The sequence below is a fragment of the Artemia sp. Qi Xiang Cuo genome, chromosome 2 (assembly GCF_049724085.1).
Source record: "Artemia sp. Qi Xiang Cuo chromosome 2, ASM4972408v1, whole genome shotgun sequence".
In the NCBI taxonomy this organism is placed as follows: Eukaryota; Metazoa; Arthropoda; class Branchiopoda; order Anostraca; family Artemiidae; genus Artemia; species Artemia sp. Qi Xiang Cuo.
Window position 1 is genome coordinate 84,688,192 of NC_142795.1, and position 22,655 is coordinate 84,710,846.

Sequence of the window (22,655 nt, forward strand, 5' to 3'; positions counted from 1 at the left end):
GGGTGCATTCGAGCGGAAATTAAAAGTTCTAGTGTCTTTTTTAAGTCACCAAAAAGATTGGAGGGTAACTGGGCCCCTCCCACGCCCATTTCTCCCCAAAATTATCTGATCAAAATTTTGAAATAGCCATTTTGTTCAGTATAATTGAAAGATAAAAAAAAAATGTCTTGACGTGTAAAATGACCCCCGACAAGGTTATCTTAAATAACATGAGAATCAGACAAAAACTATGGAAAAATGTGGAGGAACTCATAAACACCTAAACTTAGTTGGGGGAAGGGTACATAAGCTAGTTCCGCATCATACAGCTGACGATTTTAATACCCCCCCCCCCACAGTAAGTGGGGAGAGGCCAGTAAGTTATGAAATTCGCCCATTGTTTACGCATAGAATTTGTCATTGGGAAGTATATATACGTTTTTTTTTTGGGGGGGGGTGTGCTTGGGGTGAATTTCTACAGGGAAAATATTCCTTGAGGAGGTAAACTTCTTGAGTTGGGGTGAATATTCCAGGAGAAATGTTACACTGGGGGGGGGATTAGACAGAATTACTATACGAAATTAGTTTTAATTGTCTTACATTCTCTTTGCCAAATCTTTATGTGGAGGAGTTCCAGGAGAATTATCCAGGGACTCTTACCCACATGTTTTGATTTCCAGGAAACAATTTCCACGAATGGGGGCATTTCTGGAGTGATTGAAAACCGATTGGAGATTAAAGTTTTATTCAATTGAAAGAAAGCTAAGGAAAATTTTTCAAGCTGAATTGTCCGCAACCAATTTTACAGGGAGGGGGGGGATTCTCAGTGAGGATGAAACTGTCTGAAGGAAACTTGACGGGGGGAGGTTGTACTTTACCTTGGATGAAATTTTAAGGGAGGAGTTTCCGTGAGGAGAAGTTATATATTTAATAGAGGGTGAGCCATATTTACCGGCATTATTTGAAAAACGAACAGAAATTATTCCACATATGAAGGTTTGCCCCCTCCTCAATACCTTGCTCATTATACTTAAGTTTGATTGTTTGTCCCAATTTCTTAAGAGCGGCTACTGAAACACGAGGTTCGTTAAATTAGAATAGGAAGCTTTTTTAAAAGTGCTAATAGCTTTATCGTAAAGATCAAGGTACTGAGGAGGGGACAGCCCTTCATCTACGGAATAAACCTGCCAAAATTAATATGCAAGCTTTTTTTTTAAATTTTTCATGCACGGTGAGCCAAATTGGAACCTCCATTAGTTGAAAAACGTTTAGAAATTAAATAACTGAAAGTAAGGAGCGACATTAAAACTCAAAGCGAACAGAAATTATTCCGTATATGAAAGGGGAAGTCCCCTCCTCAACGCCTAGCTCCTTATGCTAAAGTTTTGATTGTTTTATAAAAAAGAGTTGTGACAAAGAGTCAAACTTTAGCGTAAAGACCGAGGCGTTGAGGAGGGAAAGGCCCCTTTCATATACGGAATAATTTCTGTTCGTTTTAGGTTTTAATGTTGCTACTTACTTTCAGTAAAAAAAAACTTGTCTTTTTTATTTAATAAATAAAAAAAACACACTGATCCCAGTCGGATACAAACAAAATTTAAGAGGAATTTCATATTAGACTTCACGTTTATGACAGATGGGTCTTATAAGGGGGACATTTAAAAACAAGCAGAGAATAATTTCCCTATATATATATTCATGGTAACTTTTTGTTTGTTTTAGGTTTTACTATTCATCCTTAGTAGAATTCGTTATTTTGAGATTTTTTTTAATCGTCTAAATTTTTTCGTTCGATTCACGTCTCAATCGTTCATTCAAAAGTGTGACTTATTGCATGACTTTATTTCTGCTTCTATTGAGTTTTAATATCGTTCTTAACTTGTCTTTAAACAGCTAATTATTTGAAAAAAAATTAAAAGTTTACATAAATACAGACTTCTTCCGAATACGCAGGTAAATTGTTTGAATTTCCACCTATACCTGGAACACAAAACAAATTATTATGCGCATTTTCCACCCCTTACAAATTCTCTTGCATATTACTTGGTAGCCGCCTTTTCATTTGGTATGCACTATTTTTGGCGTTTCTGTGTTTGGCACTGATACTAAAACAGTAGAACATCGACTTTGGTTTCGATTTTGGTTCAATTCTCTATAACTAGAATATTAGTAGAGGTACAAATAATTTAAATCTATGTGTTAAATTTTTTTTGTTCCCGACTCTGTCGAGTTTTCTCTCTGTTGGGAATTTAATATGTTGTGTAAATATGGTATTAATAATAAAACCTTGAACCTTGACGCTCTCCCATTTTCTTTTGGACGCATTTTCAGCAGTGAAAGACCTTTAAAGAATATTTCAAGCTTCATAGTAGGACAAGCCCCCGTATTTGGGGAGAGGAGAGGGGATGAAGGGGACAAAAATTTTACAAAACGCAACAAAATTTGTTCATACGTATTTCTGTTACTTTTTTACGGATCGGACCAACATTTCGCAGAGGGGGTCAAACCGGGTAAACCCCTTGGATACGGCTTTGCAGTAGAACACGCAGTTGCTTCACGGACAGTACTTTGTTCAATATTTACAAGAACGTAGTTGAGCCTCTTGAAACTGTCGTGTTTTTTTTGCTAGCTTTCACTTACCTAGCTCAAATAAGTTCTGTAAAATATAAAAACAACTTGTCTGAAAAGCAACTGTTTACCCTAAGCAAAGGGTGAAAGTAGTAGCCTGAAATTCCTCCCTGATAATTCACGAAGTCAAATCACGCTTTCAACCATTCGACAATTTAAATTACTACCCTAGTTCTGACATCAAACTTACTTGTACATACATTAAAAACAAAACAATTTCTTCATTACAAACATCCTTTTCTTTTCTTTTTTATAAAAACAATAAATTTGAAATAGATCAAAAGCAAAATAATATACACAAATAAAAGGCTGTACTATAGTGGTGTAGCAAAATGTGTAAAAACAACACAGTACAGCCACTATTCGATCGTGACTTCATTTATAACTTAAAATGCTGGTACTTACGTATTATTTCGACTACATTCAAGAAGTAGAGTTAGGTTAATCATAATAAGAAATACCAAAACATGATGAAAATATTATACTTTAACAAAATTATAGAAACTACAACAGAGAATTATGGGAAGCGGGCCGCACAGAACGCATAGATATCAGAAAGAATCGCGTTGAAGGGAGCTCTGCCTTGTGCTTTCACTGCCGCCCGCCATATTGCATTATTTTTCCTTTTTGAGAACAAGGTTTCGTCTATTTCTACTATATGGTCAATTCCTCCAATTTTCCCACAGTTTTTCTGTTGCACAGAAAATAGACACACTTCGTGGAGGTATTTATTCCAATCGACAACTGTTTTATTAGAAATGCCTAGCTCTCGCTCACACCAGGCCACAGTCGACAATTCGTAAACCCATAAATAAATGAAACGAACTGCAGTAACAAATGGTGTTCTTCTGTTAGCAAACCACGTATTGACACGCAAACCAACTTGTTTCAGACATGCTCTTTTTGTACACTTCCAATGAGGCCTTTTATCGAAAGAGTATAAAGTCATGCTGTGTCCATTGACGCACTGTTTTGTTTTGGGCAACAACCCCTTATCCTGGAAAAATCTAATTGCCTCTTCTTCAGTCCTTGGCAAATCCCAAATCTGGCAATCCCCTGGAAAATTGAAAAAAATGTAGCCCAAAAATGTACTTTTTTAAATATTTTGTTTCCCTTCCTCCAAGAATCAGATCCATGTACACTTAACAGTAACTAGGAATTACGAGTGTTGTGTGCATCAATTCGATATTTTACAGCTTGAAAATTATGAGTTACTGTCCTTTTTTACAATACAGATCTTAAAAGTGAAAGTTTACAGTTTTTCCCTATACAGTTTTGGTGTTACGGGAATAAGACCTTCAGTATTAAATATAAAAACAAAACTGAAGCTGAGGAAGATGCTCAGAGTACCTATCTCCACCCCTTTATCACAAATAAGACTCAAATGAATATGTGCATAGGCTATTTTCCGTCTTCAATTAATGCTTCAACTTCCCATACTTCCCCTAGCCTGCTCAGTGCTGCCAAGGCAATCCCTGAGATTTTAGTCATGTTTCGATTTCTTTTCCAATTTATAGTTGCGCACTGAACTTTAAGCTTTACTAGGATGGTGGGAATGGAAGTCAGAGCTTGGAATAAACCTTTTTAGACTTCAATTTGGGCTGTATATCTAGCAATACAAGTTTAATTTACCCAGCACGCCAAACCTTTTCAAGCTTATGAGATGTTGATGGTGCTCTGGACTAGGGATATAATGAAGGAATAAACTCAGAAGCTTCTTCACAGACCCTATTTTATATTCTATGTCAGTTCCCGAAAGCTTATTTTACCTGATTTAACAACTTCCTTAGCTATTGAGAACCAAATCTTTTCTGATGATGCGTTTAAATCTAAAAAAGCAAAATTCCACGAGTTGGTATCGTCGCTATTCGCCTTTAAAGCAGTTTTAAAAAATGATGTATAACCAAATACGTACGAAAGAGAGGGGAAGTCTTACGGCGTGCATCCCCACAGAAGAACCCCTTAAGAAACTTGCATTTTATTTGAAAGTGAAACGATTGTTATTTTGTATTTTGTTGTTCTGATTTAATCTAGTGAAAAAGATTAGCTTATCAAATATCTATATTTTGACAAATTTTTAAATTTCTAGCTATGCTCATTCCAGCCAGCCCCTGAAATCGAACAAGGCATCTGCTTTCACTGTATATCGCATCTGCAGTACGGAAGTCTCTTATAATAGAAAATCAAATTGTTCAAGGGGCGATATAATAGTTTACAATAGAAATAAATCTGTGGTTAGCATTTAGACACAAAATCAGTTCCAGTAGTGGAAGTTTTTATTGACAATCTACTATACATGATGGGAATATAGAAACCACATGGTTTATTTAAGTTTTATAGACAAATTAGAATGAATAGTACACAAACTATTTTTGAAAACTGTAATTGTGTTTTCAAAAGCTAATGTACAGTTACAGCAGAGCTTATGCTTTCTTACATCCAATGTGAGTACATTCATAAAGGAAATGTTTAACCCGACACAAGAATCGAACCTAATGCAAAATTGACTTTTTATGTGACATTAATTGACAAAATTGACATTACAATGCCAAACAAGTAGGAATCAGGATAAAGAATTGGGACTCGAGAATATCGAGAAATAAAATACACAGCACTTGCGATATGGCAACATTTGCACTAAGCAAAACTGAAAATTCATTGTCAACTACCTTTTTCTTCTTAAAAAAGGAAAAAGACTAGTCACTAATTTATCTGGTGTGGGTAACCAACGCCGTGTCCAGAATTTTTGTGCGGGGTGAGATTAAGAAAACTTAAAAAAAAACGCGTCAAAAATGTTTATATGGTTATTAACGCATCAAAAATATTTTTAACGATTTGGACAAAATAGAGGGGGAGAGGGGTAAAAACACCCAATACCCCCTCCCCCAGAGACGACCTTGCAGTAAAGTTTTTGTTACAAACTTCAACTGGACTCAATTTCGTTTGAAGACACTTATAGGATCTCCTTCATACTAAGCCACATAGACGTAGTTAAGAAAGTATAATTATTCCTACAAGTTAAGACAACACCGTATAAACCTGTAATCACTGTTTAAATAAATACTTCAAAGACAACTTCAAAGGCTAAAAATCCTCCTTATTTTTGTTTGTAGCCTACTTAGAAGGATTGTAAATGAATAAATTGGGCTTGAAACACTTCAAATTACGGATATTGTATATATTTATCACATAAATTAATACAATAATTTAAACATATTTTTTAAAATAAATATCAAGACTTCGAGTTGTTCCATACTTAAATAAAAAAACAAAGTTATTATGATAAATAGTCAACAAATACTAATAGTTTCTAAGAATTACCTTCTTATAAATAAACTTATCATATTCGATCAAACAAAAAGAGTACTGGAAAGCAATGTTAAGCGATTGAAATATAGAAATATTGACAGTCAGGATTGAATGTTGGCTAGCCAAATTAAGTTTTAACATTATTTATTAATAATAACTAAACTATTACATATAGCACTTATTAATAATTACAGACTTTTCTAGTTTCCGATAGCTCAAAAATCTGTTGGATTAGATGAATTAATAATAGATTTATTTAGATATTAGGGTGAGCTTTGTGAAGTGACCCCAAACTTGTTTGTATGCGTTAGGGAGCAAAATAAGAAGCTACTATAGCTTTGGTCTAAAACAAAACCTAATTTCCCAAAATCTATTTCTGTAGCCCTATTTTCGGCAAAACAGTAGACCCTTATTGCCCCAAGATAAGCCCTTAAAATAGCATTATTTACCACGAATACAAAAAAAGTGTATAATAAAATGGATTGTTTCATAGCAATTTCGTCTCCGGACATTTTTAATCTTCAATAATGTCTATGTGAAGTTATGCATTAATTTATGCTCATACCAGGATGTAAAGGGGGGATGGGTCTATGAGGCAGGCCTAAAGGATTACCATAAGTGCCCAATGGATACCCAGATGCCCATACATTTCTATCAATTCATACAAGAACCAAAATATAAGATCCAGCTGTGCATGTTCATGATGGAACTTAAAACAGTAATTTGTCCTTCTGAGCCTAAGAGCTGTCTCTTTTTTGTATAGTGGACCATCGATTATCCGCTGGACTACATGGCATGGCAATCGTGGATAAATGGATTCAAAAAGTGGCTTTCAAAGAGTTGTATTTACATTAAATTATTACACTTTAAACAAATTATAATCTAAAGTCATACTAACCCAACTAGGTTACATGGAACATAATGCTCTTATTTCACAAGAGCATGATTTTTATCTGTAAAATAATTCCTTGGAGAAAAAGAAGACCGACGGATTTTTGCCATCCTCGATACGTAAACTGACTTTTTCCTTTAGCAGCAAGGTTTAATCTAAGTAAGAAATGATCTACACAATTTCCAAAGACAAAAAACTGAATTATATAAATTTAGTATGCATTAATGAATTTTTTAATAGTATATATTATCATCAAATTCCCTATTTCATAAGTCAAAAACTACCAAGGTAGCCATAAATAAAAAAAATATTTGCTAATTATATTATCGTTAGCAATAAATAAACAAAAAAAAAGAAAAAAGAAAGAAAACATTGCTTTCCCTTAATCTTGAATTAAGAAAAGAAAGACTAACCTGAAGAATTTAAGCTTGTGTTTGGCATTCCCTCTGTCCTTTCTTCCATTGGCAGATTTCCAGTGAGCTTTAGAAAAATCAAAATTAATCATGTGAATGTGGACACTTTCCTTATAGAATCAGGATGGACTTGAAGTCCAAAAACACATAAATACATCTCTTAGTAATACCAATATTGCTATTATAAAATTATAATTTCATTCAGTAAATAGATAAAAATTACTACAAACCACATCACCTCCAAATCCCGGGGCATGATATAGAGGAGAGGGACAAATAACTTCACAAAAATATAAAGAAAATTTCCCTTTCCCTTCATGCAACAAATTAAGAAATAGGTTACTACAGTATCATCTGTAATAACGAGACGGGAGGAGGGTGGAGTATTGCATAGATTGGGCATAAACAAGCTTGTTTTTTTTTGTTCTAGATCCGCATTATGTTTGCACAGAATGCAAATTCACCTCAAGCTCAAGTAAAAACACAAATAAGAAATCTGAACAAGCTGAAAAGCTTGACGCATTTGGGGAAAACTTTTCTAAAGACTTAGCTGTTGTAAATAAGAGACATTCAATGAGATTCAAAAGAAGAGGTATAATGAATTATTTGAAAAAATAACTGATTTGTATCGATAGAAATAGCTAGATAGACATGTTAGAATAAAAAATTGAAAAATTAAGTTAGTAAACATTTCCTTCATTTTTGCTCAGGATGTTATAAAGTTGGGCAAAAATAATGAACAGGCGATTTTCACTGATACATTTAAGACATATAATTACATTATTAACTAAATAACAAAACATTGCATGCGAAAGTCGGGATGAGGTCAAAGCTGGCAAGATTACAGCTAAACAGCAAATAAAAAATCCATTTAATTTGTAATGTACAAGTTTCTTTGACCTGCTGTCATATATATTTTAAATGTTATTAACCTAGTAAATTTAACAAGGAGTGGTAACCTGGGGTATTATGATCTTTCTTTTTTCATTTAGATATAGTCTTCAATTTCAATAAATCCCATTTATCCAGTGATTGTAAAGAGACATTATAGAACCTATAAAAACTATAGTTACTCGAAGAAATTATAGACTTTCGTTTTTGTCTTGTTCAGTGAGTAACAGCAGTTCTGGATGTGTTTAGAATATTAGTTGTTTTTTTTTTCTCTCTCTCTTTCTTTCTCCCGTGTGTTTAGTTGTCATTTTTTTAGATGGTTTTATTTTTGAAAGCTGTTTTTTTTTTCTCTTAAAGTTTCTTTTCCCTTCTATAAAGGCTCCCGGACATAGAGCCCTTTCCCGGACCTGGATTTTTTTTATTCATAAAACAAAACTCAGATAAAATAATAGGGAATTCCAAGTCAGTGAAACTTGTTCAAACCTCAATTGAATATTTTGACCCTATATCCAAAGGCCATCCTCCGTAAAACACATATAAACCAACTAAGACTTGGGGAGAGTCGGGTAGATGAAGGTCGCATTTTACTGTTTTAAAGTTTAACGCATTTTAAAGTCTTATTTTATTTATATACGATTTGCTGAGGACGGCCCTTGGATATCCTTAAAGAAAAAATAAAAAGACATGTGTCGACCTGTAAACTAACAGAGGGAAGACTTCCTAAAAAAAAAGTCCGCAACCAATCAAGTCCCTTCACCCCCAAAGCCATCACATTTAGAAATCACCCCAAAATATGGCATAAAGAGTCTTGTCTGTAGTCGCATGTCTAAATAAATACCCTCAAGTCATAGCTTCTTTTTTAAAAGAGAACCCCTTCATCCCAACTTTTAGCTCTTTTTACACATGGATGACAATCTGAAGTCTCTTTTTGGATATTTTTACATATATGCTCAGTCTGACAATAGGAAACTTTTTGAGACAACATTCAGTCAAAAACACTTAAAATTGCCTGATGCAGAAGTAAGAGATTGAGAACCACCATTAGCCTATAGATAATTGCTCTCTGAGCTGTAGCTACAAACAAGTAACTTACATTTTTCTTTCCTAAAATGTAACAAAAAGTATTTTAACAAAAAATAGGAAATACCAGTCAAACATGAGAAGATAAAAAGACATTGTTTGTAGTCCCATAGTTTAGATGAGAAGCCACCATTTATGGCGTCTGATCATACACTTTTCATTAAACATAAACAGGTAAACTCAGCATTGCTATTCTTATTGTAAATAACCAAAAGGGGAAAGAAGCTTCATAATAAAAATTCGAAATCAATCATTTGTTTAAAAAAAAGTAAAAAATTAAAAAAAAAATACTTACATTTTCACTGTCATAATCAAAATCTTCTCCCTCATCTTCAAATGGAGTTGAACTATTGTTTCCCCCTTCATGAATACCTATAGCAAATTCATCTTTGACTATCTAGAAAATTATGCAAATAGAAATGAATGAATTTTTTCCCAGTAAATTGGAAAAACCTTCTGGTAGATTTCCGACAGGTTTGGCTAAGAAACCCAGTGTAATGCAGGTCTCCCATCAAAGAAAGTTTTTCATCAAATTGCGCTCCATATAGTTTGTCCCGCTCACACAAAAATTTCACTTTTTTGACTGAAAGCCATTTTTCATAGCAAATAACTTGATTAATCCGACATGGAGCTGAGAAAACCATCTTCATAAGTATATTTTTCCTTTTATTAAGTAAGGTTTAGATGAAAGTTTTTTTTGTTCTACCAAGCAAAATATTTCTTCTACCAAGCAAAATAATTCCAAATAATTCTTCTACCAAAATAATTGCACCAAAATAATCCTTCTACCAAGCAAAATATTTAAACAAGTATGCACTATTATGTATGTAGACACTTACTTGTGTGTGGTTTATTTCAAATTTTCCAAGTCTTAAACATTGAGAAATGGATGAGGGTTAACAGACTTCAGCTAAACCATGCAAAATCCCATTTTGTAATGTATGGGAGAAGTAGCAATTACTACCCTTGGATTGAAAAAATACAGTTAGGTGAAAATATTCTGCCTCGGGAAGTTTCGACAAAGTATCTAGGGGTGATTGTTGATGAGTGCCTGAACTTCAAAGAGCACATTTCATGTGTTAGTGGCAAAGTGGCCAGAAATGTTGGGATGATGAGGAAACTGAAGCACTTTTTTCCGAAAGACATTATGAGATTGCTTTATGTTTCTTTTGTTCACCCATACCTTCTATATGGTTGTCTTGTGTGGTCAAGTACGTTTTTAATGCACCTTCGTCCCCTTAGAAGTTTACAAAATAATGTCCTAGGTGTTTTAACTGGAGATAATCATAATATGTCTGTTATACATAGATATAATCAAGTAAATATATTACCGATGGCTGGATTATTTCGTTTTTACAATGCTCTTTTTATGTTTAAATATGCACACACATTATTACCTGAGTGTTTTAGGGAAATGTTTACAAGTGGTGTTAATTTTCATAGTTACTCGACTAGAACATCAACACTAGTTCGGTGACCTCAGGTTATTACAAAGCGATCTGTTTTTTCCATAAGACATGTTGGCCCTCGGGTGTGGGAGCCATTAACTCAGGCAATTTCAAAAATTGATGAGCTAAATGAATTTCGCAGTAAATTAAAAGGACAATGTTTGTCTACATATGAGTTTTAATCCTTGCTGGGCGAATTTTCTCTCAAGTGATTGTGACACTTTTTTTGGGAGGGCGACGAGGAGGTAGAATAGAATGAATGATTTTTAGTTTTGTGTCTTCGGTATCCAATTAGGTCGTGAAATTATTAGAAATTAATTTATTTCGTTTTTTCTTCTTATTATTTTTTGTCCTTTTTTTTTGGGGGGGGGGGTCTAAGGCTGGCTGGTAGTAATTGTGTATGTAGGGTTTTGTAAAAGGTGATGTGTACCCATACAAGTTTAATAAACTTCGGGTTTTGTTGTTAATGTGTTGTATTTTTTTTAATAAAACCTTTTTCTCTCTCTATTGGCTTCCAAAAGTCTTCTGCTATAAACTTTCAAGACTTTCTTGAAAAGTTAAATAAAGTTCAAATTCTTTCTGGCAGCAATAAAGTCAGCAGGGTTATAGTTCATTGTCATTGTTCAATTGGGGGGGGGATTAAAATTTGATCAGTTTTGACAAAAACCACTGAGCTCTAAGTTCTTGGAACTTTATATTTAGTACAAAAAAAACAGACCAAAACAGAAATGTATGATCAAACAAGCAAGATGTTAGCTCCAAAAAAAGGCTGCTAAGAGCTATATTTGTGATTGACTATCAAATACTATAATGCTATCGCTATAATGCTAATACTATGATAAAAATGCTATCAAATGCTATATATTGACTATCAAATGCTATGCTATATTTGTGAATATCAAAGAGACTAAATAATATTTTGGTAAACAATGCACTCAATCAAACAGCTTGTGGTAACAATCTGTAAGTAGGAAGTAACTTGGCCCAACAGCAATCAAAACTTTAAAAAACAGAATTTTGATAACAAGATACATAACAGAATTTGGCTTTTTATGTTGATTCCAAACATAGCCTACAAATATCCTTAATTTTAATTTTACCCATCGAAAGCTACAAGCCAGAGAAAACTGCCTGATTTTCTAAAAAGGTGGAAACCACCCCCAAAAAATAAATCGAAAAATCTTAATGAACATCGCACCATCCGATACACCATGTCATAGAACCCTAATGTAGAAGTTCCAAGCTCTTATCTGCAAAAAAAGTGGAATTTTGTATTTTTTACCAGAGAAAGATCACAGATGCATTTTTCCCCAGGGGTGATTGCATCAAATCAATGGTCCCAAGGGGGAGGGCTCATCTGAACGGAAATTAAAAGTTCTAGTGCCATTTACAAGTGATAAAAAAGTTCGAGGGCAACTAGCTTCTACGTTCAATAACTATACCTGTGGGGGATAACATGACCCCCCACAGCCCCTGGAAAAAGGACTGTAAGTTATTAAATTGGTCCATTCTTTACATATAGTATTTTTACTGGAATTGTGCAAACATTTTTTTTGAGGGGAGGGTTTACATGAAGAGGGAAGTTTCTGGGGTGAGTTTTCCAGGGGAAATTGTATATGGGGCAAATTTGCCAGAATTCCTATATGAATTTATTTTTATTTCTCTTACTTTCTCTATGTCAAGTCAATTTTACAGCTAAAGATGTTCCAGGGAGAATTGTCAAGGAAAAATTTTCAGCAGGGTTGGAATCGTCTGGGACAGCTTCTGCAGGATAAACTCTCCATGGGGGAATTTTCCGCAGAAAAAAAATTTCCATTGGGGGGTGGAAAAATATTCATGGAGGGGACGGTTTCCAGCATGATCTGAAAAACGATCAAGTTTTTTTTTTCAAATGGATGTATGCTAAGGAGAATTTTTAAAGCAGAATTACCCGAAGAAAAATTTCTAGAGGGAATTTTACGCAAGGTGAAAGGAAGGATGGAAGGACGTGGAAGGAAGTTTCCATAGGGGAGGGGGGGGGTTAATTTTTGACGGAAGGGAAGGCGAATTTCCCCAACATTATTAAAAAAAATGATCAGAAATTAAACAAAACAAGTTTTTCAAGCGAAAGAAAGGAGCAACAGAAAAACATAAAACAAACAAATATCATTCAACAAAAAAGGGGGAGGTAATTTAAAAGAAATTAATCTACAACGTAGAAAAAAGCTGGAATATAAGTTCAATGAAGACATAACTACCCCTTTTGGCCTTTTTGGTTTTAAATTTTTTTTTAACCTCTATTGCTTTTGGCCATTTCGACCTTTGACACTGGCAGCCCAAAACAAAGGAAAATTCAGATAAAATCGAAAATTTTATCAAGGCCGTATCCAGGGCGGGGGTTTGACCCCCCCCCGAAAGGTTTATCCGACTCGTAAAAACGTAATAAGAATGAATATAAATAATCATTTTATATTCATTTTTATTATAGATAATATTCAAAAACGAATACAATCTTTAATGCGTTTTTAAAGCTTTTTTTTTTGTAAATCTACCGCTTGATCTTCAAAGCATTTGAATTGAAAATTTAATTATTTGTAGCATGTGCAAATAATGTCCTTTTATTGTTGAAGCATTGTGATAAAAAGGAAAAAAAGTTCAACTTTTTATCCCAAACTTAACCAATGTACCCAATATATTTGTTGCCACTATTTGGGCTTTTACTCAATTCAAAAGCAGTTCTTAATTCATATCTTTATTCTTTTGGCGTCTTTTGGAGACATTCAATCTTATTTTTCTTGGATATCATATTTATCAAACAAAATGTTTTTTCTACCTCAAGGGCAAACTTTTTGGAAAAAAAACTGACGTAAAACACCCCAGTAAATTTCTCTCCCCAAGGAAACCAACCCCAAGCACAAAATCTCCCCCTCCAAAAATGTCTGTATACTTCCCATTAACAAATCCTATACATAAACAATAGGCAAATTTCAAAACTTACAGCCTCTCCCCACCGACTGGGGGAGGTCATCACCCCTAAGAACATAGTTAATGTATCTTTCAACTATACTGAACAAAATGACTATATCAGCTTTGGGCGTGGGAGGGTAACTAGTTGCCCTGCAATCTTTCTGGTCACTTAAAAGGGCACTAGAGCTTTAATTTCCGTTCGACTGCATCCTCTCCAGATATTATAGAACCATGATTTTGGCCCCATCCCTCCCGAAAAAAAAACAAACAAAAAATAAACACGCATCCGTGATATTTTTTCAGGCAAGAATGAAAAGATTCTACATTTTTGTAAATAGGAGTTTGAAACTTCTTCCTTAGGTTTTTCTGATACACTGAATCTGATGATAAGATTTTCATTAAGATTCCTTTACTTTTAGGGGAGTCCCCCCCTTTTTTTGACAACCAGACAGATCTTCTTAGGTTCATAACTTTTGATGAGTAACACTGAACTTGATGAATCTTAAATATCTGAAATCAGTATAATAAGCTAATCCTTTTGCTGTATCTATTGATTCAAAATTCTACCTTTTAAAGTTTCGATTACTATTGAACCGCGTTGCTCCTTACATACAGATCGTTACTACGAACTGTTTGACTCGATGTGACTCAGGGATATTTAAGAATAAAGCGCAATATATATTGACGAAACTGTCTACTATTTCTTTATCATTTTTTTTTCAAAAGCATTATGCATAGTTGATGAAGATTGCGCTTTGACTCCTATTGTTCCAGTTATTAAAGCAAAGGTAGAAGACTAAAGGTACTTGGCTAATCTCATTCCTGGCTAATCTCAATCATCCAGAGGAGTTTTCTGTAGGGTGTAGATCTACTATCATTGTCAGCTATGACATGAAACGACAGTTCGCTGACAATGTCAATGAACTATGACATGACCAACATGTAACCTAAACAAGAGTTTAAATGCCTTTTTAACTTCAAATTCTAATAGTATACTTGCAAATCCTAACCATAGTGATACACTTACTTTCTTTAATACAGCAGTGAAGTTAAAAAATTCTTAAAACTTTTTGTACTTATAAAGTGGCCAATTCAAAACGAATAGAAAGGGGAGGAGTATTATAATTTCATGTAAAATATGGGATGAAATTAAGACGGATATAGGAACTAGAATTACAGTGGCCGTTTCATAACTAACAACATTCTAATCAGAGCTGAAAAAAAAGGCGCGCACGATTCTCCCTTGTCTTAACCAACAACATGTGCTATAAAATCCTAGTTGAATAAGAGAAGAAGATTTTTGATGAGCCAAGGTATGCAAGAACGGATTGTTTGACAACCATACTTGCGTTTTTCGCCCCCTGTATTCTAAGGACTAAATATCAGTATATGTATATTAAGCTGACAATGCACACTCATTTGTATTTTCTTCAGTAAAGTGTAAATTATCTTCTGGCCTTGGGAAGGCATAGGAGTTTCGAGCCCAACTTATGTTAATTTCTGCTCGTTTTGAGTTTGGCTCGGTTATTTATTGTAATTTCTGTTCGTTTTGGGTTTCATTTATTTATCGATACTGATTTGCGGTAGTTTCACGCTTCGTAGATTATTTGATTTTAGTTTTGCTCATTTTTTTGTTTAGTGGAGTTCTTTACTTTTCTTTGAAAAACTCATTTTGTGGAAAAAGTTTTTTTTAATTAATTTTTGTTCGTTTTTTATTGACATAGTCTTTTCAGGGAAGAATAAAATAATACTTTAAATCTATTCGTTTTTTTAAGACTTTATAGTTTGGTCTGGTATTTGTATGCTGGAGAAAAATTTTCAGCAATTTTTAACAACATACACTCTTTTAAAAATCTGGACACAAATACTAGTGTTTAATTTCGTTTCATACCTCCTCTAGTTGACCTGAAATGGAAAACTAGATACCATTCACAAAACAATCTGCTTAATTTCTTTGATAGCTTGGATAAACTTACGCTATTTTGATTTGGTTAAATTTTAAGAGCAAAAGTAGCCCCGAAAGTTGAACATAATACCCTCAGTCGTTCTTGGGATACTACTGAGATGCCTTATTGGGAATTAGCATTAACACAGTGCAATTTGATTTGATCAAGGCAACATTTAGTTTTTGAACATAAAGGCAAATGGGAGGGTGGGCATGAGGAGGGGATTAGTTGCCTTCCAATCACTTTGGACTATTAAAAAGGCTATTAGCCCTTTCTATTTTCAATCAAATGAGCCCTTTTCGAAGTTCCTACGACAACAACTTCGATACGAAGTGCCCTGGTCTGAACAACAACAACAACAACAAAAAAATTATACATTATACCCACATTGATCTTTACTATAAAAATTTCAAGCCTTCCAATCACTTTCAACTATTAAAAAGGGTACTAGGCCTTTCGATTTCCAATCGAATGAGTCCTTTTTGAAGTTTCTACGACAACGTTTCTATAAACACCTTATATGCCCCCAGGGCATAAACTACAACCCTTACCCTAAGGGCTGTGAGGGTGGTTGTCATCCTCTAAGACATAATTTCCAGAACTTTCAACTATGTTAAACAAAATGGCTATCTCAAAATTTTTGATTGGATGTGTTTGGGAAAATGGTAGGCGTGAGAGGGGTTTTAGTCGCTCTCCCACCACTTTCAACTATTAAAAAGGGGACTAGCCCTTTCAATTTCCAATCAAATGAGCCCTTTTGGAGTTTCTACGACAACACTTTCAATAAAAACCTTATATGTTCCCAGGGCATAACTTACAACCCGTGCCCTGAGGGCTGGGAAAAGGGGTTGTCATCCTCAAAGACCTCATTTCCAGAAATTTCTACTACATCGAACAAAATAGCTATCTAAAAATTTTTATTGGACGTGTTTGGGGGAATGGTGCGCGTGAGAGGGTGGTTAGTTACCCTCCAATCACTTTTGACTATTAAAAAGGGCACTAGCACTCTCAATTCCCAATTGAATGAGCCCCTTTTGAAGTTTTTACGACAACTCTAACTTTAAAAACCTTATATACCCCCAGGGGATAACTTACAACCTTTGCCCTGGGGGCTCTTGGGGGTTTGTCATCCTTAAATACATAATTTCCAGAACTGTCAACTATGTTGAACAAAATGGCTATCTATAAACTTCGATTGAATGTGTTTGGGGAAATGGTGGGCGTGAGAGGGGGGTCAATTACTCTCCACTCACTTTCGACTATTAAGAAGGGCAATTTCAATTTCCAAACAAATGAGCCCATTTTGAAATTTCTACAACAACTTTCTATATAAACCTTATATGCCCCCAGGGCAAAACTTACAACCCTTGCACTGAGGGCTGCAGGGTGAGTAGTCATCCTCAAAAGACCTAATTTCCAGAACTTTCGACTACGTTGAACAAAATGAATATCCCAAAATTTTGATTGGATGTGTTTGGGGAAATGGTGAGCGTGAAAGGAGGGTTAGTTGTCCTTCAATCACTTTCAACTATTAAAAGGGCACTAGCCCTTTCAATTTCCAATTGAATGAGCCCTTTTTGATGTTTTTACAACATTGCTTTCTATAAGATCCTTACATGCCCCCAGGGCATAATGTACAGCCCTTGCCCTAAGGGTTTTTTTTTGGGGGGGGAGGGGTTGTCAACCTTAAAGACCTAATTTCGAAAACTTTCAACTACGTTGAATAAAATGGCTATCTAAAACTTTTGATTGGTTGTGTTCGGGGAAAATGTCGGCGTGAGAGTTGGAAAAGGTGGAAAATGGGAAAAAGTGGGGGGGGGGATAGTTGCCCTCCAATCACTTTCGACTATCAAAAACGGCACTAGCCCTTTGAATTTCCAATCGAATGAGCCTATTTTGAAGTTCCTACGACAACACCTTCTATAAAAACCTTATATGCCCCCAGGGCATAACTTAAAACCCTTGCCCCGAAGTCTGTGGGGAATGTCCTGCTCAAAGGCATAATTTCCTTAACTTCAAGCTGCGTGAAACAAAATGGCTATCTAAAAATTTTGATTGGATGTGTTTGGGGAAATAGTGGGCGTGAGAGGGGGGTTAGTTGCCCTCTAGTCACTTTTGATTATTATAAAAGGCAATAGCCCTGTAAATTTCCAATCAATTGAGCCCTTTTCTAGTTTCTACGACAAAGCTTTCAATAGAAACCTCATATACTCCCAAGGCATAACTTATAACCTTAACCCTGAAGACTGTGTGGGAGTGTCCTGCTCAAAGATATAATTTCCTGAACTTTAAACTGCGTGTAAGAAAATGGCTATCTCAAAATTTTGATTGGATATGTAATGTACAACCCTTGCCCTGAGGGGTGTGGGGGAGTATCCTCCTCAAAAACACAATTTCTATCTGGAAATTAACTACGCTGAACAAAATGGCCATTTAAAAATTTTGATTTGATGTGTTTGGGGAAAGGTGGACTTGAGAGGGGGATTAGTTGCCCTCCAATCACTTACGACTATTAAAAAAGACACTAGCCCTTTCAATTTCCAATCGAATGAGCTCTTTTTGATGCTTCTACGACAATGATTTTTATAAAGAAAAACATTATATGCCCCCAGGGCATAACTCACAACACTTGTCCTGAGGGCTATGGGGGAAGTGTCGTCCTCAAAATATAATTTCTGAACTGGAAATCAACTATGTTGAAACAAATGACTATATTTAAATTTGGATTTAATGCGTTTTGGGAAATGGCGGGCGTGGAAGGGATGTTAATGTCCCTTCGGTCACTTTTTACTGTTAAGAAGAACACATGCCGCTTTAATTTCCAGTCGATTAGAGCCCTTTTTTAAGTTTATACGACAACTCCTTCGATACGAAGTGCCCTGGCCAAAACCAGAAAAAATAAATAAACAATACACTGTCCCAACATTGTTCTTTACTTAGGCAGCACTGTTGTGCTGCCTATGATGATAGCTACAAATAATGTAATCTCATATTTACTAATTAACAATTTAAGAAAGGGCCTAGGTAGCCAAATCTTAATAAGGTAACTACACAAAGTAGGCCTGTCAATTCTATCAAATGCTTCTCAATGTCAAGGAAAGCAACATAAAGCTTACCTTTTCCCTGCAATATTTACCAATAAGTGCTTGAAGTATAAAAACATGGTCTGTTGTTGAATAGCCCCTCCAATATCCACCTTGCGTCTCGCTATTAAAATTATCCTTGTCTAACCAGCACCCTAATCTAACATCAAAAATCTTTTCCAAGAATTTACTAATAGTTGGTACTAGACTAATTGGTTGATAATTACTATGCATCATGTGGTCACTCTTTTTAAAAAACAGCTTTAAATTTGAAATATTCCATTCCATGCTGCTGGCCATCTACACAGAAACCAAGACTGTAAATTGGTCAGCTGCTTGGTGTCTTACCCTTCTCTCTGAAAAACTTTATTTTGTCAATTTTTTTTAGATAAATAAAATCAGTAAAACTCTACTTTGGCTACTTTTTGCTATCTCGGAAAGGCGTTAGGTTAGGAAAATGAAACTTTCAGGTATAGGTCTACAGAATGGGTGCCCATAAACACGGGGGGCAGGGGGTGCCAGCCCCCCTGTCTGAATGATGCTGCCTTATATTTTTATTTCGAGATTTCTATTATAGAACTACACCCTGGTCATACTGATAAGGGAAGATTGGCAGCAACAGGGGCAAAAATAGCAGCAGAAGTGCACTACTGGTGTACCAAGTACAATGTTTTACTTTAAAAAATGAAAAGTTTACTTCATTCTAAATACGCTTCCGATGCAAATCAAACCCCTTTTAATTAAGCTTGGAAATCTGCCTTAAACTCTCATTTATTTATCAACCAAACATCCCTTTAAAAAGTTCAAAGCACAAGGTGATTAATTTCAAATACCAAGAACTTAATGAATACTCTGTATAGATCCGCATTCTTTGTTCTACAAAACAAAGAAATCGCGAATATTTCCAAGTGCTTTTGACAGATCTGAAAAGCAGAAAAATACGGGTTTTTTGCAAATACAATACTAATGAGATGGATTGGAATTTCGTTGAAGTATTTTTGAAAGACAAAAGCGGGACATTGTAAAACATAGTTTTTAGAAGTACTCTCAGGAATTTGTATGTTTAATGATCAGAATATCGCGGAAAAAACTATTGGATAGTTTGTCAGCATAATAGTCTGTTTTTGCCAGCATAAGAGTAAAGTGGCGGGCTCTCCGTATGGAGATGAACCAATCAGAAAATTACTGTCTATTGCTCAGAAGCAAACCTTGTGTTATAGGGTAGAGGAGAAGTGTTTTTCGGGGCATTACGGTATCATTATACTATCGTCATTTCTGTAAGAAACATTGGCTGTTTTTGCTTTTGCCTACTGAAGTTTGAAGCCGTATGTTTAATCATGTAAGTCTAATAAACCCATTACTTTTCTATTTTTACTGTCTTACTTTGTATGTTCGTATCTAGATTTCAAAAGTGGCCCTCTAGTTCGTATATTATCCATTGGAAACGCTCCCAAGGTATCTGATAATTTCACGAAGGATATTTATATGCCTGGACTGACGACGCTCGGACGATGTTGGTCTCTTCACAAGGAATCCTAATTTAAATCCCAAACTTATCACCAAAAACCCCCCCATAACATCTGGCGCGGCCGTAAACTTGGATGAAGTATACGAACTAGTTAGGCTAAAGATTTCACAATTTAAAATGTTTACTAGATACATAACAAATTTTTTTTAAGTGTTATATATATCTAAGCCTATTACCGCTAGGCTACAATAGGGATACCCTTTTAAAACATCTCATAGAAGATAGTAGATTTCCCAAATAAGTTAAGTAAAAGTGATTTATTTCAGTGAGTAATTCCACTAATTAAACAAAACAAAAAAAGCCATCCCTGCGTTATTAAACCATGGCGGAGGAATTAAGTGCACTATTAATTGCGCAAAAATTAGTTGCAAAAAACGTAGAATTAACCAAAGCTATTCCACAATATGACGGGCGGATGGACATTGATGAATTTAATATACAACTAGCACAATTCGTAGAGTTAACTAGAACTGACCTGAAATCTTTAATAGGTATGCTTCTTCTAAGACTAAAAGGGCAGGCATTAACTTTTGTAAAACAAATAGAACAGACCGTCGGAGACAATAATAATTTGCCGATAAACACAATAGAAAAACTATTGTCGGCTTTTAAGGACAGATTTGTTGAGACGAGCTCAACAAACAAACTTAAGCATGGAATGGTATGTTTTGATCACACACAAAACGTACAAGAATATCTAAATAACATACGAATCTCAGTAGAAGCAAAATACGGCAAAGGCTCGGGAGAATTATACGAAAAAATAATACTAAATGCATTTTTGCAAGGCCTTCCTCCAAAATTATATAGGATGGTAATTTCAAAGAATATCCAAACACTTGAACTTGCGGTACAGGAAGTAGGACGAATGATTGAAATTGATACAATTGTAGCGAATCACAGTAAAACAAAGGTAAATAGCATAAGCGAATCAAAAACAAGCTCATCACCCTTGGAGGTTAGTGATCAAGAGCACCCAAAGTTCTTTTCACGAGATAAATTCCCAATCCAACAAAGAACCAGGACACAAGAAACCGCCAGGCAAAAACCGTACGTTTTCAGCCTATGAAGACAAACATTTATAAAAGTAACCCAATAATAAGATGTTACAACTGCAATCGAGTTGGACATATCGCGAAAGAATGTCGTTTTCAAAATGGAATGGCAACATCATTTAATGATGAAACCGCCAGAAATACACGTTATTATGGCAATGATTTGTTCGGGGGACCAAATTTTACTACCAGAGGCGCACAAGGGTACATACAGGACGCAATATTCCCACAATACCCCCAAGTCTGCCAACCAGCACCTCATAATGTATACCGACAGAACCCGTATAACTCTCCCCCCAGTAGGCAAAATAGTTATCGGCCGACGGCAAACCCAAATTTTTCAAGCCGACGGCAAATAGTTAACTGGCCCACGAGAAATGAAAATTTCTCGAGCCGACGACACTTGCAGTCAGCACCAACAGCCGGCACAAATGTCAGAATTACAAGTTATCGCAATAATACGTGGCAAAGGAAGGCAGATGTGAATCAATTGGATGCGTCTATGGAGCCTCACGTATCTGAACCTCCGTCACAAGCACCTATGTATGAAATTAATTCCCAGGGAAACGCATTAGGCCCCTCAGAAGAATGAATTGGACCCAGATGGGGCCTCGAATATTTTACAGGTCCAAGCCCATAGTAGTACCGTCCTTCAGTAATTAAAATAATAAGTTACCCATATTTAATGATTTTTGTGTGGCAAATGTCTATTTTAAAGCTTTAGTTGACAGCGGCGCAACGGTCAACATTATAAATTCAGGCATATTTAATATGTTGCCTCAGCATATCAAGCGACTGAGAAATACAAATAATCCGAACTTAACTAGTGTAACAGGACACAAGTTGGACGCAAAAGGTTCAATTCGCCTTGACGTGAAAAGGGATAATAGAATTTTCCCGACAAATTTTATAATATGTAATAATTTCCCGTATGAAGCCATCGTAGGTGCAAATTTCTTAAGGTCAAATAAGATATTGTTAGATGTAGCTAATGAAAAACTCGTGTATCCGGCTAAGCCGAGAGGTTCCCCTCCTTCAACCCCTACCTCAAGGAATATTAATCGAAATTACAAAGAAAATGTAACGGTTAATAAAATTTCCGACGGTATAGCGCCAAAATCCTTTGAACCTCTTGTAGCGAGACGCAAGGTACATTCGCTACCAAAAGTACGGGACATAGCTATACACCCATTTGCTTATTCCGTGCGGTATCGGAGAGATGAAGTAAATGCAGTTAATAAATGGATTTAATCCGCAAAGATTAAAATTGGAGATATGCGACTTTATAGGCCAAAAGAAATCAAAGAGATAGTGGAATTGCTGAAAAAAGTAGGGAATCCTAATGTAGTTCAGGCACAGCCAACGTTATTGTCGAATAGTACCAGTCTAAATTTAATAGATAATGAAAATAAAGAAAATTATTATGGATTTGCAATACGAAAAACAAAAATTCCACC

The 22,655-nt window shown here is 35.2% G+C and overlaps 1 protein-coding gene across 4 annotated transcripts in view; it reads right to left on the minus strand.

The window, feature by feature from the left end:
* The window catches only part of LOC148955722 (protein jim lovell-like), a 61,944-nt gene that overhangs the window by 4,539 nt on the left and 34,750 nt on the right, over positions 1-22,655 (minus strand). For 2 of the 4 annotated variants that reach the window (XM_089103684.1, XM_089103676.1), the window contains exons 3-4: positions 9,488-9,589; positions 7,222-7,288 (exon numbers count right to left, since the gene is read on the minus strand). In XM_089103684.1, coding sequence (XP_088959810.1) covers positions 7,222-7,288; positions 9,488-9,589 — 169 coding nt within the window. Of the gene's footprint in view, positions 1-2,929; positions 3,664-7,221; positions 7,289-9,487; positions 9,590-22,655 lie in introns of those variants that run through there. The other 2 variants (XM_089103700.1, XM_089103691.1) reach the window with 2 other exon arrangements.